We start from the raw sequence: 27998 nt of genomic DNA, 5'->3' as shown, positions 1-27998 counted from the left end.
TAGGAAGTGAATATTTAATGTGTCTGTATGACATTCCTTACTGCTAATTTTAGAGATATAAGCCAACTTGCTAAACAGATTGCAGGCTCCATTAGAAGCACAGAAACACAAAAAAAACTTAATGTTATCATATTAAAACTGATGTAACCAACTGTAATATCTAGCCTACTGTAGTATTCATTTTGCAAATGGACACCATAACAAGTTGCCTAAATCAAAGCCAAATAAAAGGGTTTAAAAAAAAATAACAAACAGACTGCAAAGACTCTCACTTAATGCAAGCTGTGGTTTTCCCTGAACCTTTAAAGTAGCATAAAACTTAGCAAAAGGGCCTTAGTTAGAGCAAGTTGAGTGAGATAATGCCACCTTCCAAAAATCAAGAAATACTGAAATTTATCAGACCACTTATGTCCAAGGTTCACAGACCTGAAACATTATCCCTGTCTTTTTTCACAGATACTGCTGAGTGATTTTGACAACTTTCAACTTTTTAACGATGTGAATATTATTGCTATGTTGCAATATATAAAAGCTTGCTTCTGAGTCTCTATCTGAATTTTTACAATGTTACATTTTAATACCTACAGTTTATCCATATTATATCTCTCTATTATATATATTAATACCTGTTTGTATTGGAGATGTGGCAGAGGTTGGTGATCCTGGAACAGGGATCTCAAAAGCACACAAAAAACCACTCGCTGACAGTCGCACTTTCTGGTTATCTTGAGGAAAATTCTGTTCAAAAGGATACAATTCACCCTTTTTTAATCACGAGCTTGGTCACTGATTGATTTCACATTACTATTAATTCTATATTTTTCCATTCAAATTAAAATGGTTCTTTCACTTGATATGAAGATTATCTGGAAGATTGACGCCAACAAATTTATATGATCTGTTTTAATAATCACTCCTGTCTAAACGTTTTCTTTTACAAATCTGAACTTTTGTTTTCTTCCATATTTCCTAAGTTTTACTCGTGTTAGCTAGATTTACTTTGTTATCACAGACGGGATTAATCTATAATCCATCAAGGATTATAGTCTTAGTTTTAATTATGAAGAAACAAAGCATTTTATTAAAAAAGATGCAAAGTCTGCTGCCCCACCGTGTAAATATTTCCAGAAAACATGTACTCACTTTTATATTAGAACCATGAACCTCTCCCAGCAAGATCTGTTCTGACTTCAGTCCACACAATTCACTTAATTGTTTTTTCAAACCTGTGTATTTCTCATCCATATTTAATCGTAAACCATAACGAACTGGTGTGGAACCATCTAATTTGATAACTGAAAAACAGAACAAATTTCATATCTATAGAAGCCCAACTTTTTACTTGTACTCTTCTCAGTTAAGTCAAGTCTTGGGATGAGATTAATTCCTATGTGGAAGCTGATTCTTTTGAGGAAGGGAGAATGACGAATAGAAAAAGATGGGCCAGACAAATCGGGGGAAAAAAAAATCATCAATTGTGTGACAGAAATATTAACAATGACAATTAATGGAAAAATAATTCTAAAAGTGCTTTTCAAGATAGGAGAAAATTACTGCAGATTTCAAGATTGTGTGTTTAAGAGGAGATTGTGGAATGAAATACCGCTCAGTTTCAGCATAAGCCACATTTCAGATCAAATATAAAAATATAAATATGCAAATCAAAATATACTTCATTATCAACTAGTACTGTGCCACACATGACTTCACACTCCATATACTGCAATATTTTTCAATAGCTCACACCAGCCAACTTTCATAGATGAGGCAAATAGTTCATGTAAAATTCAGGGCAGTTCTGCACTGTGGGTCCCATATTCAACAGAAATTGTCCAATCCTAATTCAGTCTGTATTTCTGTAGCCATGAGATTTGGGAACCATTAATTCCAGCAATTTTGGACAAGGTTCTCCAATGAAAAGGACAGCAGAGTTGAACTACTGTGCTTTTCAAATGACTTTTTAGAGGAGAAGGTTCATGGTACACTGGCTTGTAAAACTAAAATACTGTAAAAACTCAACAGGTCCTGAGCACTTGTGGAGAGAAACAAACGTGTATGTTTCAAGTCAGTGTCCCTTCATCAGAACTGAGAAAGATTTAAGAGGTTTTGAGAAAGTGAGGGGAGAAGGAGAGAGGAGCTTAAACAGCAAAAGAGTAATTCTGTATTTGGGTGGAGGGCAGGACAGATTAAATAAGGAAAAACTTTCATTTTGGAAAAATTTCAAGAAAATTATAATGGGTATAGGCAGAGAACCAAAAGATGCATCCATATGCACTGTGAATGGTTGCTTGACAGTTACTCAATTTTTAAAATTCCTACATACTATGTAGATGTCACTGGCAAGGGTAGCAGTTATTGTTGATTCCAAGTTACCCTTGCACTAGTTGGCTCTGTAGGCCAGTTAGGAGTGAAACACTAATGGTTATGTCAGAATTATCGATTTCCTTCTCTAAAGTACATTAGGGAACCAAATGGGTTTTAGGACAATCAACAATGTTTCATGGTTGCCATGACACTAGCTTTTAATGCCAGATATCACAGGTTCAATTTTTTTTTAACCATTTCTGTGATGGTGGTTTCATTGGACAACTGTAGCACACAGAAAGATTAGAGTGGGATCAAGGTAGAGAACTGAAATGAAAGGAAGCTCATGGTCATTCTCATGGGAATGAAGGAAGAGGTCTACACTCAGTCCACCTTTGGTCTCCCAAGTGTAAAGGTGACTTCCTGATGAGCAATGTATGTAATGTAAAGAGAAAAACAGAAGAGTTCACTCAGAAGTGTTTGGGACATTGATGGTGAGAAAGGAGAAGTAAAAGGGCAGCTTCACATATCCTGCATTTGCATGGAAAGATGTCACAGGAAAGGAAAGGGCTATTGTAAAGTGACTGAAAAATGAATCAGGCTATCATGGAGATATTACACTAGGGACAGAAAAAGTGATGAAGGATGACCCATTGAACACTGCTGGTTTGGTGGAAGTTGAGGATAACAGGAACTCAATCACAGTTTTAGGAGGGATGGGAAGGAGTGAAAGCAGAAGGGCATGAAATAGACTGGATACAGGAGAGAATCCTATCAATCACACTCATTGGAAATTCTTGGTTGAGGAAAAAGGATAAAATAGCTGAAGCATTACTAGATAGAAAATGTTGCATGCAAAGGGAAATTTTCACTTCTGACAGCAAAGGGAAGACATAAGTCAGATCATGACAATTTCTATTCTGACTAGTCTTTCATTTAGAATTTGCGTGGACTTTTCAAGTCAAACTATTTTCTGTATTGCTTGTGAATGACAATGAGGAAGGGTGTGCTCTTTACAGCCTAGTAAGTATCAACATTTGGATTATTCCAAAAAGCTATACTCTAAACTAAACAGATTAAATTAATTTATTGGCAACACCCTGAACGGCTGAAATATTTTTCTTTACGAAGTTGAAATTTCTCCACAACTTATAAAAAAGCCATTAAGTTTAACAAACCTGTGATTTCTAAGTGCATATAGCTATCCATTGGCAGAGGCAAAGACAGGAAGTTAAATGGGTCAAATCGAACACTAATGTGACCACAGGTTTTACATTTGACTTGTGATTTTAGCTGTCCGTGAAACAGGTCGACCACAATGGATTTATTTCTCCTTAAATGATTTTCCCAAGCCTAGAAGAGTATAGAAATAAAAGTTGAACAGAAATACATGCTTTAACAATGAAGTCGAAAGTACCTATCTTGATGTCTAAAACTGTGAATTATATAATTAAAATTATTTTTAAAAATTCCATCCACTGAAGCAGCAAATTCATTACTATTCAATTTTTTAATCTTGAAGTCTTTGAAGATGGAGTAACATTGATTCATTACTCCCTCAAGTAAAAAAAAATACATAGAAATTATAAGTTGTACAACTTTTTGTAATTAGTTGATATAAGTAATTAAAAATCTGTCTGAGTATGCAGGTTAGGAAACTGACTGTAATTCATAGTGCACAATCTTGCAGTCAATTAAATATGCAGTATAGCTCTGTAGCAGGGTTCCAGTAGTCCTCAGGACAATTGTGGATCAACCCAAGTGGTATCATGCATCAAATCACTAAAATACTCTCAGAATTCTAATCGATGCCCAAGTATTTTTCTGTAATTTACAAGATGCAAAATAACTTCTGGCAGATTTCTCCTACTGTGAAAATATGTTCAGCAATAATATTTTCAAAGATCAGTGAAAATACTTATTTTAGTGGATATTGTGATGCATTCATTGAAAGTGATTTGAAGAAAGGAAAAAAGAATTTTTGCTTATATTTAAGCACGTAAATTATGTATTTTTAAAACTACCAATTTAAAGGCAGACAATGGATTGCAAAATTTCTACAGGTACTTTATTTATGCTCAATGCATAAAATTACAGAACAAATAATCAATCTTCAGCTTAGTTTAAATTTGTACACAATTATGTAAGAAACTATATAACTAGTTATGTATCATCTGAGATTTAAATGTTTTGAACAAAGAACTACTGACCTCTGCTGCAACCTCAAAATCTGGACGACCATCACTATCCTTTAGTTCAACATATGGCTTTTCATGAACTCTGTTGAGGTCTTCGTGAAGACCATCCAATAAGAATGCGAGGAGCTCTTGGGAGTCCTGCTGCTGAAAGCCATTAAATCTCGGGGCATACTTGGCTATTGTCCACTAAAAAAAAAACAAGGGATAAAACAAAATTTGTAGTTTGTTCTGTGCTAAACATAAAATAAATGGCTGTTTAATAGTTACATTGTATCAAGGAAATGTTTTACATCACTGTTCTCACTTATGTCTTCCCTTTTGAAATTTGCCCTTTTTGTTCATGTTTCCCACTTTAATATTTATTTTCCAGGTTTGTGAAAAAAAACCATATTCAAGAGGCAAAGTCAATGCTTGATTTTGCCACTGACACACTCTCCAAAACTTTCATCTATCTGATATCATTGATCTATACAGAAACTTTAACAGTAACAGTTAAGGTAGCACAAAATAAATATGAAGAATGGTTTATTGCTAATTTTCTCATTAATTCCATAGTAACTGCTGTTACTTAACCAACTTTTTTCTAAATACAAAAAGTTCACAAAACATACGGTCAATGCAACAGATCTTATCCATTGAAATATTTTACAATAATATGCTCCCTTACCCTGAGTTTAAGTGGCGCTACATTCTTCTGAGTTCCACTCCATAATTCTTGGATAAGATCCCCATAGCACTTGGCCATATGACCTTTCATTCCTAACGGGTTAGCCCTGCAGTAAATCACAGACCGTCAAACTGACCTTGCAACAATGTACTCACTTTAACATTTTCATTGCATAATATCTAAAAAAAAAGGTCACTTGTTATTTAACAGATTACTTATATTTTTGTTGCCATTAGATTATTTGATTAACATCTGAAACATTTAATAACGTAGCTAAACAACCAAAAAGCATTTGCTTCCCGAGTCTGCTACTTCATTCAATGAAATCGTAGTGAAACACTGGATCAATTGCACTTCCCCATAATCCTTGATTTCTTTTGTGCCTAAACGTTTATCTAAAAATGGGTACTAAAATTTCGCTCCGGATATACACGGTACAAGTTTATTTCCTTTAAACTTTGGTACTATTTTTAAAAAAAATTAAAGAGAGTTTTAAGTGTTTAAGTGATTCAGTTCACCGAATCATAGAATCCCTACAGTATGGAAACAGGCCATTTATTCCAACAAGTCCACACCGACCCTCCGAAGAGTAACCTACCCAAACCCATTCCCCTACCCTATTACTTGACATTTACCCCTGACTAATGCACCTAACCTACACATCCCTGAACACTATGGGCAATTCAACTTGGCCAATTCACCTAACTTGCACATCTTGTCAGGGTATTATATGAATCAGTTTTGAGTTGCAAATGTTTCATCCTTGGAAAAAAATGAATAAATAGCAAACATTCCTAAATCATCAGAGCAGCAAAATTAGTGGAAAGGCAAGACATTCAAACGAAATGGATTTTTCTTTTTTAATCAAAGTGGTTTGGGAGTGCTTCACAAAAATGACAACTGGATACAATATTGACTAATTTGAATGTTCAGAAACACACGTTAGCAGCATTTAATCTTTTCATAACTCATTTATTCTCCACTGAAATTTCTAAAACCATCCAAACATATACACAATATTAATATCTAGTTCAGAATACTCCTTGTCAAGTTTTAGAAAGATTTTCTTTGGAAACCGATGACGTTCAACAAACATATTCAATGCAATTATCTTGTCACACCCACATCATTTTAATTTTAGGCAGTACACTGCACAGGTATAGTCTCTGTTGTGTCTTTAAGTGACAAAGTGTCATGGACTTTAATTGGCTGCCTGGTCTACTTGATATTATAAAATTCAAGTATGCTTCTAATTGCTCATTATTGGCCAATGTTTCACAGCCAATGACAACTTGAAGGAATATCCTTCTTTAAATTGTAATAAAGAAAAGATAACTTGAGTTATTTTTACAGTTTAAGTTAATGGTTAAAGCATCTCACCATCCAATTTAGATGGAAAATTATATAGACTTAATGCCAATGTTAATGTTTTTTTCAGGCAACTTAATATATACACCTTACTTTAAAGGCATAAATTCAAAGAAGTCTAAAAAATTGTTCAAGTTGGTCAACTAATCAATTATAACAGTTCATGATAAACCTTTTATAAACAGAGTGTAAATGACAGTTTACAATTTGTTTACACGGAGGAAAATGCATTCTTGTCAAGTTACAAAGAGAAAAGAAATCAACTTTAAGCTATCCTTCATTAATTGACCTTAATCTGCCTAGGCAGGAAACTCAGTGCATTACCCTGAGCTGTGCTGGATACTTAAAGCATTCTCAGTTAAAAATCACACAACATCAGATTATAGTCCAACAGGTTTAATTGGAAGCACACTAGCTTTCGGAACGACAATCACCTGATGAAGGAGCATCGCTCCGAAAGCTAGTGTGCTTCCAATTAAACCTGTTGGACTATAACCTGGTGTTGTGTGATTTTTAACTTTGTACACCCCAGTCCAATACCGGCATCTCCAAATCATGAAAGCATTCTCAATCTACAGCAGATTTCTAAGCATTAATTTTTGAAGATGATGTTTCGTGTACTAAAGCCCTCAAGATTTTCCTTTCCTCAGCTGCATAAAGGCACTTTTAACCAAAGGAAACTGTATAACTCCCAAGTACAGGTAGTTCTCCTATAATGCCGTAGTTGCATTCCTACAAAACCATTGCTTAATATAAATAATGGGACCTATAGGAAAAGTGAGGAGAGGGGCAGACCAGCAAAAAATATCACTCACATCACCTAAAAGTCTAGCGCAAAGTATAGCAGAGCCTGAATGAAGGTTGAAATTGTATTTATTAATAAAACAAAACTGAATTTAACACAGCACGTTTAAAAAAATGTAGGGAAGCTGCTCTTTGTACAGAACCTCTCACAGAAAGCTGCTCTGTCGGCAGCTGATATCAGCACATGCGCAGAGCAGCATGAAAACCGGTAGTGACATCATAGAATATCACACTGACTTCAGTGCAGATGTCGCACATGCACAGAACAGCATGGAGACATTGGTGCATGCGCAGAACAGCATGAAGACCTACACTGATATCGCACATGTGCAGCCATCGATGCAGAAAAGTGCGGAGATTCCAGCACAGACGTTGGCGCATACGCAGAACAAAGCAAGTGGACCGATCCCCACTGGGATTGCGCTACTGCCAATGAAGGTAAGTGTTTTCCAAAATACCGTTCCCTAATTCTTCAGCAATGCTATAGCCAAATCACACTGCCGAAATGCAGATTTCCAGAACTATTTGCACAACAGATTCGAATTATTTAGAAAGGGACAGAAGAGTTCAAATTTTTGATGGGATCTTGGTACACAGGACATTATTTCCATTTGAATTATCTAACTGATTCTACAAGGTATGATGTACCATTTTCATTCCAGCATTATGTTTGTACCATAAAAGGCTAACCTAGTAGGAATGCTGAACTGACGCATTACAGCGAAAAGAGATTTGCACTGCATTTCGTATTACGAAGAGCAGAGGAAAATCACCTATACAGTGTATTCAAAAGAATGGGTACCCAATGAACACAGTCTGTTGATTTCTCAGCAACAAACCCAAACAAGCAGACAAAACACGTCCAGAAACCCTAGCCATTCTCCCCGGCATGAAAGACATCTCCGAAATGACTGCCAGACCTCTTGGCATCATGGTAACCCACCAACACACTAAAACAGCAGCTAATGAACTTGAAAGACCCTATACAGACAACAAGCAAAACTAATGTCATTTACTAAAGACCTTGCAAGAACTGGAACAAACACTATACTAGACAAACATGCAGAAAACTAGACACCAGGATACATGAATATCAAACCAGCCACAAAAAGACATGACCACCCTCACTAGTATCGTTGCATATATTTGAGGAAGGACACCACTTCGACTGGGACAACACATCCATCCTAGGACAAGCCAAACAGAGAGACACACGTGAATTCCTAGAATCATGACATTCCAACCGGAACTCTATCAACAAAACACATTGACCTGGATCCCATTTCCCACCCCCTGAGAAAAAGAACACGATATGACATCAGCAACCCAAGGAAATCTAAACACACAAATAAAGAGCGAGCAATACCTCCAGTGCTTCACCGGAGGCTCACTGATGATGTTACCTAGTATGGTGACGAAGCGTCTGAAAACAAACCTTCCAGCTCAGTGAGCAGACTTACATCCAGACCTCTACCTAAGCGACAAATCTTCTCAAAACTCGCTAAGACCTAATAGTTTTAATGCTGCACAATAATCATACCAAGAATCAATATGCAAGAGCTCCACTAATTCAAAATTTGCCTTTATAAGCCAGTTGCAAATAGGGATGACCATACATAAAATTCAAAACAATGTATAAAGAATATGAAGCAGCGTGCACTTCTTGGGGTTGAGGTAAGTGCACAGAGATTAGTATTGGGACCTTCACTAAATTCTCTAATTTCTATTTATGTTTGCACTTGGAAATTTAAAGTAAAAAAGATAATGTCTTTATGCAAACCAGTTAGCTCAAAAACAATTCAAATCAACAAAGGGTCAGTTAGACTCGAAACGTCAGCTCTTTTCTCTCCTTACAGATGCTGCCAGACCTGCTGAGATTTTCCAGCATTTTCTCTTTTGGTTTCAAATCAACTAATACTACATTTAAAACATAAAAAATCATGTCTTCAATTCTTCTCAACAGCAAATACCAGTACACTAGTAATTCACCTATTCTATAAGCTTTCCCAAAATAGTGTACAAGGAAAATGGTTACTTTACACTTATAAATCGAACGTAAACACTACAGGAAACTTGAGTTCCCTGCTATGTAATAATTACAGCCTAATTAATACATATTCTTTCTCATAGCTTACACTGGTCTGCAGAGAATCAAACAAAATGGCAAGTGTAGTTTAAACTAATCTTAAATGATTTTCAATAAATCCAAAATATGACACCTTTCTACAAGATGACATTTCAGCCTTTTTTTTGTAAAAAGGTAGTTTTCATTCAGGTATCTTACAGTTACAGACAATTTCTGATCAACCTGGATGAGTGGTATAGGGTGTGGAGAGAAATTTTGAATGTTCATGAACAATACTCAGATGAAAAAACAATCTCAAAAACACCAGTTTAATAGTAAAAGCAGAAAATAACATTCATTATTCTTGTGTCTCTCCCTGTTTTTACTTCGTTCAATTAAAACACTTCCTACTCTTTCAGTTTTCTGCTTGAATGAAACCAATATTTAATAACCCATTTTTTTGGAGATAGCGATGAAGCAGCTGGATTTTTCTATCATGTTTCTTTCTTATTTCAAAAGCTCAGCGTGTGCATGTTTCACTCTTCTCATTTAAAATTTTGTTCTAATATAATCACTGCATACCAGTGTAGTATAAGGGCCAAGTCTGAGAATGAATATTAAAGGCCTTATGTGTTGGCATGTAAGTATGAAATAATTTAAGGAAAGAAATCTTGGAATAAAAGCTGGCAGAGTACTAAGAAGCTGTCAAACTGTTACAAAAACCTAACTCATTCACGAATGTCCTTTCGAGAAAGGATCTCATGTTCCTTACCTAAATGGCCTATGACTTCTAATCTCATGTCAACATGGTAGATTCCAAAGTGGCCATGCAAGACACTCAATGTGAACAATTAGGGATGGGCAGTCAATACTGGCCTTGTCAGCAGTCTCCATACCTTAACAATGATTAAACATATCCTGTGACGTTTTGTCTACTATTTCTATTTGAGTAAAAATTTCACAAATTCTCCCTGTATACCAGAACAGTTCCAGTCTTCATTGAAATCAGCTCTGGAGAAAACATATCTAGTATGATCTTACCTCTTTTCACAATCATGGAATATTTTGATTTACTACCATTAGCTGCATTAAAGTGCACAAGAAACAGCTGTTTTTTTCTGTACAAATTGGAATTGAATTTCAAGATGAATTGAACAAAGAAAAAGTTGATATGTGTATTTCACGTTCCACAGATAGATAAATTAAAATCCTTACCTGTTGAGTTCATAAAGATGTCTCCCTGATATGAAGTATCGAGTGAGTGGCTGTGTGTTACTGACACACTGGATACTAGAATTCATAAAACATGTGTTTCCCAGGTTACTTAACCCTGTTGCACCTTTTTCCGTTGGAACTAGAACAAAAAAGCATTATATGTAATGATGTGATTTAGAACAATCAAGAAACAAATAAACATCAGGAAATAGTCAAATATTGAGAATTAAAAAAATCTGCCAAGTGGATCCAGATAAATAAGTGATTAAAGAACTTGCAACAGATCAACTTGCAACAAACAAGCAGAAATGGTATCCACACCTGACAAAGATCTAAAATTAAACATGCCAATGACCTTGAATACTGTAAAATGCCTACTGAGATGTAATTGAATTTTATTTGTCACCCTGACAAGGATGTATGAACCCATAATAAAACATTATTAAATCCATTACAACTGCCTACTATGTTAGTGGAATAAATTTCTGATCAGAAATCACATTCTTAATTGTTTTGTGAAAAGTTGCAGAAGTAATAAGATAAAAGTGTGGCATTACAAACAAAGAGCAACTTGCAGGTCTGCCATGTATTAATAGTATGCATCTGAAGAAATCTGATAGATCTAGTGCTTAATATAAAAACATGGTGAGCACATTTCCCAGAGATACATATTCTTAAGAATCACCGTATTCTAAACAATTCCAGTTTTTTTGGCCAGTGGAATTTTTGTTTGAATGTATGTGCTACACACCAAGCACTGCAGTCGTACATATTTAATATTCCAACTAAAACAGCTCATTTTCGCATCTATATGAACCCAGCCTCACTGAACTATATCTTTCTATGTTTTAGAATAGAAATTAGTAATGGAAATAAAATTGTGGGGTCAATAGCAAAAACAGCAAATGTATCATTTATACGCAAGGCCAAATTGAAATGATTTACATTTATTCACTCAAATTACAAGTCTTGAATATTGCTGTTGAAGCTTCTAGGCTTGTTCTCACTAGGCCAGATAGATGTGGACTCTGGTTGAGGACCTGCCATGGAGAATTCACCTAGGAACTCTTGTCCCATTTTCTCTTTAATTCAATAAAGGCAACAAGTGTACACATTTTCCCTTTCGACATATGAGGACTGCTTTCTGAATATGAATATATGTAGCTTCTCACAAAAATAAGTGAGCATTAGTAAAATAGCTCATTTGCAGTTCCTAGAAGCCAAATATATTTCCCTGCAAGGAAAAGGAATACTAGACATTAAAAAAATGGGATAATGTTGTCGGAGACAGGGCTTCAATCAATCAATATCCTTTTCTCATGCGATATAAATTGTCACTCTGAGGTTTGGCATCCTTGCATTATCCTGATGAATGGAATATGAAAATCTTCAGTGGCATTTTTTTTTAAGCAATGTTCAATAATGCAATTGCAATGAGAAGTAATTATTCCCAAGAAAGAATGGAAAGAGCCAATATTTATAATAAAGCATAGATTCACGTTATTAATCAGTTTTAAAGTCTATGCTCCTTTTCCTATTTTTCACTTTTAATATTTCAAGTCAAAATTCCTTAGCTTTAATTTAAAGAAACCCACCAGTTATTATAATTAATAGAAAATAAACAAGAAATTTGCTTGCTTAAGTTTTAATATTTCAAATAAATATCTTGAATTGTGAAAGTTGACTTTACCTTGCTCAATGACCCCACAACATGAAATAAATCATATTACCTCAAAGCTAAAGTTCTATATTTGTACCTACCCTTGTGTCTGTCCATTTTGCTACTGTTTGCAATGAATGACATCTCCTCCGGCCAACTCATATCTTTGTTGCGAACTATTATAAGAAACGCAGGATATCAGGCTGATAAGTATGAGCATTGTTACAGTACTAAGTAACTGGAAAGCCTGTTTGACATAATATTTAGAACTTATGCTTTGCAGTTCTTTTTAAAATCTTGTTTTTGTTCCATGCACATCACAATGCTAATCAGAGGGCTCAATTCTTGTTTGCTGGTTAGGAAGGGGCAATAAGTGTTTTTAAAAATATTGCCCAGAAAAAAAAACTGATCCACCAATTCTTTCATTCCTTCATGTGTGGAAGAATCAGGACATAACTTAATATCTCTCCTTGATAAACAAAACCTAGCTGAGATCAAAAATTCATTGCTCCTGGATGAATAAGCTTGGACTACCCTCTACCAGCCTCTGGTTCTGAACACAAATTTAAACATGTAGCACCATCACGCTACAGGCAGATTTCCCTCCACCCCGAACCTGAACCCCAACCCCAACCCCAAAATCATATGTACTGTCCTGCCCAAGGGTTTTACTACTGTATGCCACATGTTAATTTATTGTGACTTAGAAGCAAAATCATTTTTTCTAATATTTTAAATAAATTACACAAAATTCCCAATTTTAAAAAAAATTCTCAAACAATAATCTAAATGTTCTGTATTGTTAGAGTATATTGATACATCTGCATGAAAATAAAATCATTAGTAGTTTTAATTATATTTCACGTACAACCCAAAATATACAGATGCGACTATGTATTGAGCTGGTTAGAAAAATAAAATGTACGCTTGACCATACAAAGAACTTTAAAATTCTGCTTACAAATATCTCTTCTTCAGTGCTGCTTGAACATTTTGGTATTCCCAACTATGACCAAGGAAACTCACCAGCACAAGGCTGCTGCAATTCAAAAGGAATCTAAAGTACCATAACCACCTTGGGAAACTAGAAATGGGCAGATGATACCCTGTGCCTGAATTATAAGAACTGAACAGACTACAAAATAACCAGGTAGTCACTAAAAATAAAAAAAAACTTTTTATTTCGCAAAATGCACCACCAAATTAATCATTTCGTGAAGAAAGTTATGTGCTGCTTTTGTGGAATTGAAAATTTCTGACTGGTAGGAATAGTTCCAAGTTAAGATGAAATGGATGATCAGCCAATTCAATACATTGCACTTCCAAAAGCAGAAGGCAGAAGGATAGATCTAAGTACAATAAAATGGGTGTGTTCATACTTGTGGAGGCCATGACATCCCTGAAAGAAAATTCATTAGTTAAAGTTTGGAGTAAAATTCTCAGGCCTCCAGTTAAAACTGTCAACTTTGACAATGTGCAGAAATCAGCATCAAATTATAATCAAATATTTAGTTAGTGTGCCAGGGAGTAGCAGATAATTTTGGATAAGCTTTCTCAAGGTTTTACAGATTGTATGTCGGTACATCTGGGTCTAATGCAGATTAATTGACAGATATTGATGGCTATGATTAGTCAACAATTTCAGTATTGCTGTTATCAAGGAACTATCAGTACAGTAGATGAACTAGGAGGGCCTTCATAATTTGTATTTGTCCAGAAGTTCTGACATTCCTCGTTAGATAATTCCTAGATATTTTAATTTCACAGTGCACTGCAAGTTATTCTTAAAATTTCAACGTCACAGTAAGTGTAATAATCATGAAACATGGGATTGTATTTTTCACTAGTTGTTTGAAAATACATGCCCAGAGAAGAAACACTGGCTAATGAGTCTGTGAATTGCATATTTGGGATTTCAGAATGCCTGTTGTATTCTGCAGAGTAGCAACACATGATTCAAGTGATGCTTTTAAAAAATATTTAGCAATTATAAAGATAATCTGTTCTATAAACAATGGTCGTAAACCAGGCAGCAGCAGACTGCAGACTCATTCAAATTATGTGACTTGAATGGAAACAATTTGCTCTAGTCTCTAAGATTAGTTTAGAGTCATAGAGATGTACAGCATGGAAACAGATCCTTTGGTCCAACCCATCTATGCCGACCAGATATCCCAACCCAATCTAGTCCCACCTGCCAGCACCGGCCCATATCCCTCCAAACCCCTCCTATTTATATACCCATCCAAATGCCTTTTAAACGTTGTAATTATACCAGCCTCCACCACTTCCTCTGGCAGCTCAGTTTAATTGAATTTCAGAAATGATTTATATATCATTCACATGTTATTTAATACTGCTTTGGAAAAGACAAGGAAAACTGCAGAGAAGGAAAAAAAATGTAAGTTTTTTAGATTAAAAAAAAAATTTGCTGAGGAAAATAACAATATATCATTACGGAAAGCTGATCTATACATCACTCTGAAGGGATAGACAGCAGAATTTAAGGCTGAAACATTTTGTCAATGAGTGCAGTCTAAGTTTAATCATTTTACAGATAATCATTCTGACAAGCCGACATGTGAACTTGAAATGCATCCACCTGGAATACAGTGAACTGTTTTACTTCCCTTACCAAAAGGAGGTAAATGCTGAAATCAGAAGCAGTGTACAGAAGGTTCGTGAGGTTGATCCAAGATTCTTAAGAACAGTGATTGAAAAGGTCGGGCCTGTTAATCATTGGAATGATTCATTGGGGGCATGACAGGGTAGATGTAGATGTTATTTCCTTCTCTGGGAGAGGTTAGGATCAGAGGGCATAATTTTAGAGTAAGGGGTTGCCCACTTGAGTCAGAAATTTAATAGGATTTTCTTCTCTCAGAGGTAGTGAATCTGTGGAATTTTTTTTAAAAATCAGAACTGCAGAAAATGTGCTGTTCAATATATTCAAAGCTGAGATAGACAGATTTTTAATGAGTAACAGAATTGAGCGTTATGGGAAAAGGCAGGAAAGGAACTTATAGGATTATTAGATCAGCCACAATCTCATTGAATGGTGGAGCAGACTTGATGGGGCGAATAGCCTATTTCTACTCTTACGTCGTATGGTCTGTAATAGCCAAGTCAACTTATTTCTGGCCCAATGCATGACTAGAAAATGATTCTAATGAGCAGTTTTTGGCATTTCATTGAAACAAAGCATTTAAATATAGATAGCAATGTGATTATAACAATTTCAGTTAAATTTCCATAAACCTTTTATTCGCATTCACTAATAAACTCAAGCTCCTCAAAGATCAAATGATTAGCGTTAAGATATAAATGCTTAAATTAAATCAGTGAGGGAATAAGATGTGCCATAAGATTGGTAGTCCCACACAAAGTACTAGATAATCATTATTCTTTAAATAATGAGAACACAATATTAATAAGTAGAAATGGGAAGCTGGAGGATGCAGTTTCTAAGGCGAAAGACAAGTTTTAAAATTATTTTACTCTGTACTATGTCAATGAGATTTGAAATGAATCACTGCCATGACTTAGAAATGAAATGTTCATTTATACTTGAGATCATCAAATACATTAGCTAACTTTAATGATTTTTGTGCTTTTCTTGAAAATCTTGTCTCTTTACCTTCAATCACCAAGTGTTGCTCATCTAGAATTTTCAAATCTTCTAATGTGTGGTCCTCATCATCCAGTAATGCCAGGTAGTTCTTAAAAAAAAAAGTACATCATATTAAATGATAATCTCAACAGAATACAATCAACCAACCAAACATTGTAAATTCTATTTTACCTCACTGTTGTATAGCCACAGTCGCATGTCTTCCTCCTTTATTCGAAGCCGCTGAGATAAGTATTCATGTATATCTTTTATTGTTTGCATACGGCTGAAGCAGCCAGTGTAAGCTAACACTCGTTTCATTGGAGAAGATGGTGAAGGTACATTTCCTAAATTCACAATAAATATATAAGATGAAAACATACTAGCCACAATACAAAATTATTAAACTCATTAATGTTACTCCGATTTTGGTTGGGCACCCAATTCTTGATAAGCATTGAAAATAGCACTCTGCAACCATACACTCGCCTGCTAACAAATTAAGTTAGAAAAGTTCAGTCTAGCTTCATGATCATTGATATCATAAGCTTCATTAACTAAACAGACTTAAATAGATGAAACTAGTTTCAAGTACAGCCAACAACTGTTTGTCTCAAAAGAATTGCAGCAATGAGGCTAGCCAATGTATTTTGTATCAATTAGTATGTGACTCAGCTATCAAGATAATATCAAATAGGCTACAGACATTTGTTGCAGTCCATTAATCATTATGATCACCTATTTCCAAGTCATTAAAAATATAAAACCATCTAATACATATATTCATAATTAAATGCCCATTACACTGGCCTTTCCCCAAAGAAACCAACTATAATGATGATTTAACATAGCAATTTTGACTAATCAGAAAGCAGATGATTCAACTGTTACAGGATTCAGACTGCTTTGTAAATCAATTTAATTGCTAATAAAAATGAAATAATAAAATCAAATTGTATTACAAGAAATTTTCTGCATGGCAAGAAAGATTTTATGGTAAAACCAATTTAAGCATAGCATCTTATTACTATACTTTTAAATTAACTATTATACTTGAAGACAGTTAAACACATCTCAAGGTTAAATTTCATATTTGATAACAGGAACATCTTGTCAGTGTCTGTTAATACTGCAGTTGCCATTTAGTGTCCTTGTCTGATCTGAAATCTACTCAACCAATGGAATAATAGTTAAAAGAGTGATATCCTAATGTGCTTCATAATAAATTAAGCAGGTTACACTGAAAATATACAAAAAGATCCAAATCTCAGTCACGTCATCAGGCTACTGAAAGACAAAACTCTTCGAGATGTTGGGGAGGAACTGCAAAACACCTGAAACTTTACACAGAGTCAGTTACAAAGGTAGAACTTTCACAGAACTAATGATGATATTGGGTAGTGGGGAGGAAAATTTAAAAATGAAACCAAATTTAAAAATTACAACTCATACGGCAAAGAATAGCTCAATATGTCAAGTTTAAAATGACTGGAAACCAATACATTGAAAAGAGCACAGTAAAAGCTAAAAATCTAATAAAAAGGCTACAACTTGCGATACAGTTGGTCAAAGTCAGACCATAAGTAAAATAAATAAATTAAATCACAAATTAAGAGGTACAGATGTAAGATTACAGCAAGGAAGTAGATTGGACTAAATTCAATCCAGAGTTCAAATTCATAAAAATCATTGTGGGGCAAATCTTGGAAGTTCATCATGAGGTCTTGAACATTTTATTAGGAAAACACACACAGCACCAAATCCACTCAATAGTACCCTAAGCATTGTAAATGCAGCCAGAGTTCTGTTATGTCTCAGATTTCTGTATAGTAATATTAGTTTTGATTACTGTTATTACTGATTCAATTGTCCACTTAGCAGTTAATGATGGAAATGGGTTACACCAAACAGTGTTGGTCATTCTGTTTCTGAATGATCTTGGGATGGTCATTGTTTTGTAGATATTGATTTCAAGTATTGAAATTTGTGTAGACATGGTCTTCAGTTTGTAGGTCAAGGCCATTTGGATTTTGAGAAAACCTCAATTCAAAACTATAATCTTTGTTTGAAAATGTAATGCTAATGGAATTAGCAGTCAGCAAACCAGAAAACTATTCGCTCCCTTTTCTTGCTGCAGTCTTGCATTACCCCCAGGTGCATGTTGAGAAAATGTTCTTAGGCTCATCATACCCATATTCACCCAAATGTTTGACTGTTGTGTACGCGTGGCTGTTTGTTGACGCAAGAAAAGTAGGTAACGAGGAAACAATTCCAGTTCTGCTTCCTTACTTGCTGTATTTCTAATGACCTAATTAAGATGGTAGAGAAAAAAATATTAATAGTTCCAGTTCTGACCACATGGTTACAGCAAATTCTTTGAAGTGATAAAGAATCTCTTAAATTTCTGTACTTGTCACATAAATACCAAGATTTTGGATGCAATATGGCTGAGACAGTGAGTTGGAATAACTGTCTACTTCACAAAAAGACAGAACAGCAATATTAAATATTTCAGATTTTTGCAAAAATACGATTCAAACACTGATAAAAACTTGAAATTTCTGAGTAGTTTTAAACTCTGACAAGGGCCAATTATGAAATCATTAAGTAGGCGATTACCAATCATGAAATTACAACATTTCTAACATTAAACTAATCAGTATTCATTTAATGCTTATATATTTTCCAAACCTTTAGTTAATTGAATGAATAATAGTAAACATCATAATAAGTGCAATATGCTAATTTTATTAACTTCAGTAACCAAATAGAAACTAATTTGCTATCTATTTTTTCCCTCAGGGAAAACGCAAGTACAGGCTTTCAAAAGGAAAGGGGATTAGTATTCCCTGCCTGGCTAAATCATTAAACAGTATGAGGATTTTGCAGTTTCGGTACAACACTATACTACAGTTTGCTTTATGTGCACTTCAGGGTAGCTTAAATGTCTGAACATGTTTTTTCACAACTCAGTGGTCTTTACAGTTCATTGGTACATGACACTCCCAAATAACTTATGCATGGAAAATACAGAACAGTAACATGGTAGTTATGATATTTGACTACCTATCCATGTATGTTTAAATCCCTCTGTTGTAAAATGAGATTTAAACGTAATAAAATCTGCTAACTTGTTGTGAAGACACACTAATTTGTTCATGTCCTATGTGAGAATTAGTTTCACAAGAGTCATGAATTATTTACCTTTATTTATTTACAGGATGTAGATGCTGCTGATTGCTGGCGAGCGTTTATTGCCCTGGAGAAGGTTGTGATTTGCTGCTTTCTTGAACTGTTGTATTATGATGCAGGCGCATCAGCAGGGCTGTAATGGAAGGATTTCCCGAATTTTGACCCAATGAAGGAATAGTCAAATAAAGGAAAAACTGGAGTGCTGGAGAAACACAGTAATTCTGACAAAGTGTCATTGGACTTGAAACATTAACCAATTTCTCTCCACAGATGCTGCCAGATCTGTTGTGTTTCTCCACACTGTTTTTGTTTCAGATTTCCAGGATCCACAGTTCTTTGTGCTTATAATAAGGAACTGTGATATTCGCCAAGAAATTCTGATTAGATACACTTAGAGGACATTTACTCTGGAAATTCCTGTCCAAGAGCCTCCTGTTTTCAGAAAGTCCAGGAATCCTTGTAACTAGTAGGGGAACAGCATCAACATGTGAACCACACTCAGCTTTGCGGCAGGAGGTGTTTCATATTCATATTTAATCCAAAAATTCTCATGACTATCTATGGCCTTAAGTGCTTTTATTGAATGTTTATCAGAGAAGATGTGCCAACAGACTTTTCATTTCTCAGGCATTTACTTTAGAATCAGCCCTATCTGGATTTACACTGTTCCAACACAATTCCAGCCTGCACTGCTGCATTGATGATTTGATCATCGAAATATCTGGGCCACTGTTCACAGTCAGGATGGTGTGTGGCTTGGAGACAAATTTACAGGTCCAATGTATTTATTGCCATTGTCCAGCTAGATGGTAGAGATCATAGGTTTGGAATGTATTGTCTCAGGAGAGTTGGTGATTATTGCAGTGCAGTGCACACTGCTCCCATTGTGCATTGCTATGGAGGAAGTGAATGAAGGTGGTGTTCAATAATTGGCATATCAATCAAGTGAGTTGCTTTATCCTGCATGGTGTCAAGCTTGAAGTGTTATTGCTGCATTCATCCAGGCAAATCCATTACAAATTCATTCTGATTTCAGCATTGTGGATGGATTGGGGAGACAGGGAGCGAGTTACCACAGAATTCTCAGCTACCCATTATTTATATGAATGGTCCAATTCAGTTTCTGGTTAATGGTAATTTCAAGGGTGTTGGTAGTAGAGTATTTATAACATGAGGAAAGATCAATATGATCTTTCATAAAAACTACTCACATTCCAAAAGTAAATATAAAAAAACTCACTTGTTGTTACATTGATGTTAAATGATTACAATGATTAGATTCCCTACAGTGTGGAATCAGGCCCTTTGGCCCAACAAGCCTACACTGACCCTCCAAAGAGTAACCCATCCAGACCAATTTCCCTCTGACTAATGCACCTAACACTATGAACAATTTAGCAGGGCTAATTCACCTGACCTGCATCTCTTTGGACTGTGGGAGGAAACCAGAGCACCCAGAAAAAACCCACACAGACACTGGGAGAATGTGCAAAATCCACACAGACAATCGTCTGAAGCTGGAATCAAACCCGGGTTCTTGGCGCTGTGAGGCAGCAGTGCTAACCACTTGGCCACTGTGCCAATATTTCCATGCATCCCAAGAAACCATCAAAACAGTTTAATTCAAAACAATGCACGAACAAATATTTCTTTTAATTGTTCATAGTAAGTCTAAGCAAAGGAAGAAGCCAGACAGACCACTCAGCATTGACCTATGCACCAGAAAGAATAACAGCAAATATAGTTCAGGTCAAACCTGTATAATCCTCATTAACATCTGGAGTATTGTGCTTGAACTGGGAGATGTGTCACACAGACTCATCAAGCACAGTCCACATTCTAAAATGTGATTCTGAGTAGCAGAATGACCAGGGAAGCAGACAAAAAATAGGCAACTACGGGCCAGTCAGCTTAAATGTTTGTTATTGGGAAAATTTTGAAGTCTATTATAAAGAATGTAATAGTAGAGCATTTAGAAATGCATAATATGATCAAACAGAGTCAGCATAACTTCATGAAGGGGAAATCATGTTCAACAAGTTTACTGGAATTCTTTGAGGAGGTAACAAGCAGGATATATAAAAGAGAAGCTGTGGATGTAATATATTTGGATTTTCAGAAGGCATTCGGAAGATGGTACACATAGGGGCTACTTAAGACCCCATACTGTTGGAAATAGTGTGTTAGCTTGGATCGAGGATTGGCTAACTATCAAAAAATAGGGTGTCAAACTAAGGGTGCATTTTCAGAAAGGCAATCTGTTACTTAATAAGGAGAACTGTAACGCTGAACACTTTTTCTTTATTTCTTCATTTTTGTACCTTTGTATTCTATATCTTGGTTTATTTTTCTGGGTTAGAAGATGGCGCCACCGTACAACACTTTTATTACATTTCATAACAAAATGTGAGACACAATAAACAAGTCAAATCAAATCAAAAAAACTAGTAGTATGATGGGATCAGTGGTGGGCCACCATTATTTACAATGTGTATTTATGACTTGGATGAGGAAAGTGCATATACTATAGCCAAGTTTGTGAATGATGAAAATATGTGGAAAGCCAAGTGATGAGGATAACACAAAGAGTCTGCAAAAGGAGACGACAGAGTTTAAGGGGGCAAAAATTGGCAGATGGAATATAACGTGGAGAAATTTGAGGTTTTGCACTTTGGCAGAAAGACAGAGGAGTTGAATATTATTTAAATGGAGAAACACTGCAGAAAGCTCGTGGAAAAGAAGTCCAGTCTTCACATTGAGGATACCTTCTATCATGTTGTGTGGCATGACAAATATGTTAAATGGGACAGATTTCAGACAGATCTAAGACCTAGTCATCTATGAGATACTGACAGCCATCAACTGCAGCACAATCTGTAACCTCATAGCCTGGCATACAGATCTTATATGCCTAACCCATTTCAAGTTCTCGTCTACAGAAATCCCTGGGATATTGACTGGGGATTCATCAATGATAATATTGTTACATGTCAAGGCATGAGTGTTAGACTTCCTGTTGCTGTAGATGGTCACTGCCAGGCACTTGTGTGGTGTGAATGGTCACTTGTCAGCTCAAAGTTCGATATTGTCCAGGTCTTGCTGCATTTAGACGAGGAATTTTTAGTATCCAAGGAGTTATGAAGGGTGCTAAACATTGATAAATTATCAGCAAACACCTTCAGTTCTCATGATATTGGGACGGTCATTGATGAAGAAGCTGAAAGTGTTTGAGCCTAGGACACAACTGAGGCACTCCTGCAGAGATGTCCAGCTGCTGGCTTCTACAACAATGATCTTTTGTGCTTGGTATGACACTTGTTTAGAGTTCACCCCAATTTCTATTGACTCCAATTTTGCTAGGGCTCCTTGATGCCAGACTATCAAATGTGGCTTTGAATTAAAAGGATGTCACTTTCACCTCACTTCTGGAATTCAGCTTTTTTGTCCATGTTTAAAACAAGATTATAATAAGATTAGGAGCTGAGTGATCCTGGCAAAACCAATACTGAGCATTAGTCAGCGGATTATTGCCAAGCAAATGCAGATAGATAGAACTTTGGATGACACCTTCCACCATTTACCGATGATTGTGAGTAGACTGATGAGTGGTAATTGATCACATTGGACATGCTTTATGTGGTTGGACATACCTGAGCAGATTTTCTATATTGTTGATTAGATGCCAGAGTTGTAGCTTTAGAGGAACCGTTTAGCTAGGACTGCATCTATTTTTGGGAAAATCCCCAGTTGTTGTTACAGAGGACTTGCAGGATCTACAGGGCTGATCTTGCCCTTGTCACTTCCGTTGCCTTAGTCAATGCCAGGTGGTCAATCTGGTTTCATTCCTTTGAGACTAATGTAAAAATGTAATAAACTAAAAATAAATACAAGGATAAAGATAACTTACAGGCCGTGGCAAAGCCAGGTTTGCACCATACCAATGATACAGTGCCCTCCAGACGGGTTCTGGGACAATCTCATAGTCCTTGCCACAAACTAAAGTAGGATTCTGTTTCAGACGTCCACCTTCTAAAGTTAATGTAGGAACCTTTACAAGAAAAACAATGCTCTTTAGGGAAATATACAAATTCATGACAACTATAGACATTTTCCTAGATAACAATGATAGAATAAGATTAAAGAAAGGATCTGTGGCTCATCACAGGTGCTCATGCAAATTATCTTGAGCTAGCAGCTTAGTGACAGTATCAAATCTGTTGATAGCACCAAATTAAAACAGTATGACACAGTGAAAGATTATGAAAACCTTCAGGAAAATACTGCACTACCTCCAAAGATAAGGGATAGTCAGAGGCTAGAAAGCAAACCAAAAACTGGCATACTCTTTGAATTGGCTGAATGTAGTTATAGTACCCCAGTGTTCTCTGTTGGATCCTTTTTTTGTTTAATATTGATACAAGCAATCTGGGTGTAGGCACAATGGAAAAGGCATTGATATTTTCTGGTAGTTGAATGTGGTCTCAGTGACAGATAAATATAGGTATAAAACATTCAGCTCAGGGACATATTTGTATAGTTGCAAACTGGTTAGTTCAGCCTTTTATTGGCCGGAGAGAAAGAACTTATAAATAGCTAAGCAATGTAATTTGTGGCAGAGGCTTTGAGTCTTCCCAATATTTCACTGGTGAAAGGTTCTGCTTAACCAGTGCTAGTTATTGGCCACAACTGTTAGACTCAAAGGCAATGGAGGAAGGCAAGAGAGGTGGTTGTTAGATAAACTGGGTGTCATCAACATAATGTGGAATCAGATGCTTGTTTCAGATAGTATAAGCAAAGGAGAGCATTAAGATAAGAAATAAGAGATGGTGAATGATAAATTCTTAGAGTTTTCTTAAGATAGCAGTGAAGGTCCAGGAATGGAAGCCAGGGGTGATTTCCTGATTACAACTGAACGGATGAGAATAGAACTAATCATGGGCGGGAATGGAATTAAGCATGGGCAGAGTCAGAAAGTGTGGCACTGGAAAAGCACAGCATGTCTGGCAGCAGGAGAGTCGACGTTTCGGACATAAGCCCATCATCAGGAATGGGTTTAGGCAGGGCCATCTAACTGGATAAATGGTGTAGTCAACAGAGTCAATGCTACAGTGTACAATATGATAAAAATTCTCATAAAACTCTAGAATAAGATTAATTTAAATTGGTGAGCTAAAAATGCTCAAACAAAAAAAAAATCACAGTCAAATAAGACTGCAGTTTCAAGTTTGCTGCTGTTTCAATTCCTCCAAGGGAAATAATTTTGGCAATTTTGTTTTCGATGAAAATTTTATTTTTGTAGCAAAAGGCAAAATATACAGTATATAAATGTCTTGGTGATGCATAGGTAAAATTGAGGTCATAGATGGTTTCAGAATGCATATTGGGAGTACATCTGAAAGTTAGTCTGCCTATCTAAAATGCAACATGGACCTTCTTCAACTACTAAGTCTTCAGGTAGATCACACTTAGTATCCCGTCAGCTTCTTTTATCATTATCCAATCACAGTTACAGCTTTTAAGGTGCTACAAGTGTGAATCTCAAGTTCTGTTGCTGTTACACATCACCAGACTCTGTGCTATCCAGAACATCAATGAAATATATCATGTTTTAAAATGATAATATACTACGTATTTACTGATAATTAATTCCAACTATCATCTTTCCTCTCATTCCACGAGGAAACCAATTTCCCTTGCAGCTTTCTCTGGTAAATGCAAATATTTAAATTGATTGGAAAGAACAGCTCGAGTCAAGCAAAATGCCAAATAAGAATCATGTTTGTATTTACTATAAGAATTTATATGTATATTATGCCTTCACTTATTCAAGTGTCATATAAATAGGACATGTTAAGTTTTTCTTGCTAATATTCACAATTGGGCATGTCACGAGTTGTTAAAAATACGAGAACTCAGAACATCTTGCACAATTTCATCATATTTAGAAAGTCAATTCCCAAGAATCATGAATCTGTGCATTGTCTGAATACTTGGTCTGACAATCAACTTGTTTGGCATAAGTGACAAAAAAGTTAATATACAGAAACCTTAAAAGGACATCACAGTAAATTCAATGTTTTATTTTTGGAGAGACTGTATAAATACCTTTACAGACCCTTGCATTACAAGTGATTGGTTATCAATAGCTCCTGGTTTCTGTGGACCAAGTTGTGCCAAAATGTTCCCATTGGCACTGAGGAAACACTGACCATTATTGTCCAAACTGTTGTTCTGTCTAGCAAAACACACATCAGTACCAGCTGGACTAGACTGGTATAAACCTGAAATAAAAAAAAACATCATTTTTACTTGCTTTCAAATAAAAAAAAACTTTTACTTTGTACATTATAATATAATATAATATGAATGCAGCTTCTTGAAATTTGAAAGTGGTCACATTAACTCCTTGATGAACAGTAAAGCCATCTCATGTTGCCTGTCGGAGGTCTGCATTTGTAAAAGATTGATCAATTGCTCAGCATTTTATTCCGCCCAATGAAGGTCGCTTTAAATGTTTTCGCACTTAATTTTTTTTTTAAGTGTTGTGAATGTGAGAATGTTGACATAGAAAACTTTCTAATGAGAGTGGATTCAACGATAAATAAATTAAATCAAAGGTAAAAGGTATGACAACAATCCAAAAAAAGCTTCAGATATATCCTTTCACCTAAGCAAGGCATTATGGCAAGCAAACATACATTCTGTACTTGAACGGAAACAGAGAACAAATTATATTTTCATCCAGACTATGCTGCACTCTGGATTTGTAATGAAGCTAATGAATGTGATTGATTCATATATTCCTACATCCACAAATGACCATATTATTTGCTTCCCAGTGCTGGGGACACTACATGCATTTTATTTCTTGGGACGTTTGCTACTATACTGGTAGGCTGAGCTGAGAAGAGATGAATAAGAACACCAGTGATTATAACGTACTGAAACATTAAATGTTAACATACTCATTTGTATGTAGTTTCAAACACCTTTACTTTTTCAAAATGTTATGGTTAATTTAAGTATGCCGCATCTGAAATTATTTTGCAACAATATCGCTTCCTTTTTTAATGCAAAAGAAAGTGCCCATTTTATTACTGTTAAATGGTCCTTAAATCTTCAGCTAGACTAGCCTAAGTTATCATAACTCAATGAATTCAAACTAATTGATCAGCACCAACAGTTTTTCAGTATTATGCAAATACATAGATTCCTGAGGGCAAAGTGCTATTTTAAACGTAATTATCATTTACTTGATAACAGGAATCTGACCAGAAGTGTTGAGAAATGCCAAGAATAAATATATAATTTGGATCAGACACTAATAGAGTTGCTCTTTTGACAGTTTTCAGTACAATCAATTTATTTAATAAACTTTGTATCCCAAATTAATTTTTGATTTTTAAAAAAAATCCAGTTCCAGTTATGCAGTAAGTTGAAATATCAGGCTTCAAAAGAACTGTATTGCACAAACTGAAAAGCAAAAACATTTTTACCAGTGCCAGTGCTCTCAGATGCTTCAGATGCAATTGATATATTATCAAAACATTTTTCATCTGCAGAACTGAAGGAATTCTGCACTTCAGGCTTATCTTCACCTTGATCCGCCGCATTCAATGGGGTCTGATTTTTCATTAAATTCGTTATTGAAGAGGGCTCAATTATGACTGGCTTTGCTTCCTGCGATAAAAGCAAAACAAAAGCTTGAGAACTGAAAGGTAACATTCATGGCCATAGCCACTTCCATCAACAAAAATGGTGAATATGCATTGAAACTAGCCGAAGATCCTTACTAATAATTTGAGATTTAAATTAAAACTGTTCTTGACAGATATCATGAATTCTAACCTCCTAGAGGGGATTTTGGGCTCATTATCAAGTTTTGGTCCTACTGACGTACAAGGATGAATTTTGGTCTTGTAGTTTGAATTTTTTTTTTAGTTGATTACTTTGATATAATCAAATTCAAATTATATTGTAAACATCTGCAGGACTAATTGACTTTTTTTACATACATTTTGGAATTTTTGCAAACTATCACTCTTTTTTCAAATTGCCTCACTGTCTATAGTTTGAAAAGAACAGTAGACTATAACTGTGGTAGAATCAAGTAATGCACAGCATTTGTAAATATCAAGCTAAATCTAAAACTCAGAGGGATACCAGACATAAGTACATTAGTGTAGCCAACTCTCTTGTGATTCAACAAAAAACATAAATGGAGATCATAATGGGTCAGGCAGCATCCATGGTTCAACTGCCTATGTCCTTAACAGCATCAGAAATAATCTTATTTTTGCTATTTGGCAAAGGGGAGTGAGAGAGGGCAAAACTTTGTCTAAAATAGCTCAACTATTAAGGATACAACTCTAAAATCCAAATTCCTATCTTCATTGTACCAAATTATTCATTAATACACCTGACAGTATTTTGTACATCTTAATTTTGAAGTTGAAAACCGGTTTTTGGAAAGCTCAAAGCTGAGTGTTACAAACATGACTTGGCTGCTTTGATCACTATTTTTCAACACTGAAGCTACAAAGACAAACTCCATAATGATAAACAATGTTTCACCAGAGACTCTGTCAAAAGATCATAAAGACAAAAAAAAATTGAATAGGCTAAGTATTATACCAGAAGTTCTTTCCTGCATACTTATGAATAATTCTCTCTCTCTCTCTCTCGTATTGTTTTTAATATAGCTTGTGCATCATGATCTACAGCTTGATATTGATCATCTTTTGAAGGGAAGAAGAGTCCATGCTTCAAGTAGTCTCTGACACAAAACATAGCGGTAAAATGCTAATTATTCTTCTCATGACATGCACAATGTGAATGACATTGTGCGAGTGTTGCAAGTTTTAGTTGATAGGTTATGTAGATCTACTAACAGAAGCTTGTCGTTTAGCTGCAAACAT

General features: G+C 35.4%; 1 protein-coding gene across 4 annotated transcripts in view; it reads right to left on the bottom strand.

The window, feature by feature from the left end:
- usp32 (ubiquitin specific peptidase 32) overlaps nt 1-27998 on the bottom strand; it is a 214057-nt gene that overhangs the window by 19272 nt on the left and 166787 nt on the right. For 2 of the 4 annotated variants that reach the window (XM_087977391.1, XM_043718522.2), the window contains exons 13-25: nt 26577-26760; nt 25186-25361; nt 22988-23128; nt 18079-18196; nt 16081-16235; nt 15916-15997; nt 12383-12457; nt 10622-10760; nt 5170-5275; nt 4515-4688; nt 3483-3657; nt 1144-1295; nt 627-738 (exon numbers count right to left, since the gene is read on the bottom strand). In XM_087977391.1, the coding sequence (XP_087833517.1) occupies nt 627-738; nt 1144-1295; nt 3483-3657; nt 4515-4688; nt 5170-5275; nt 10622-10760; nt 12383-12457; nt 15916-15997; nt 16081-16235; nt 18079-18196; nt 22988-23128; nt 25186-25361; nt 26577-26760 (1789 nt within the window). The remainder of the gene's footprint in view (nt 1-626; nt 739-1143; nt 1296-3482; nt 3658-4514; nt 4689-5169; nt 5276-10621; nt 10761-12382; nt 12458-15915; nt 15998-16080; nt 16236-18078; nt 18197-22987; nt 23129-25185; nt 25362-26576; nt 26761-27998) is intronic. The other 2 variants (XM_043718524.2, XM_043718523.2) reach the window with 2 other exon arrangements.

Source organism: Chiloscyllium plagiosum, unplaced genomic scaffold (assembly GCF_037043375.1).
Source record: "Chiloscyllium plagiosum isolate Xiang-an unplaced genomic scaffold, Cpla_swu_hap1 HiC_scaffold_31, whole genome shotgun sequence".
Taxonomy (NCBI): Eukaryota; Metazoa; Chordata; class Chondrichthyes; order Orectolobiformes; family Hemiscylliidae; genus Chiloscyllium; species Chiloscyllium plagiosum.
The sequence above is the reverse complement of the archived record's forward strand: the minus strand, read 5'-3'. Positions and strand labels throughout refer to the sequence as shown.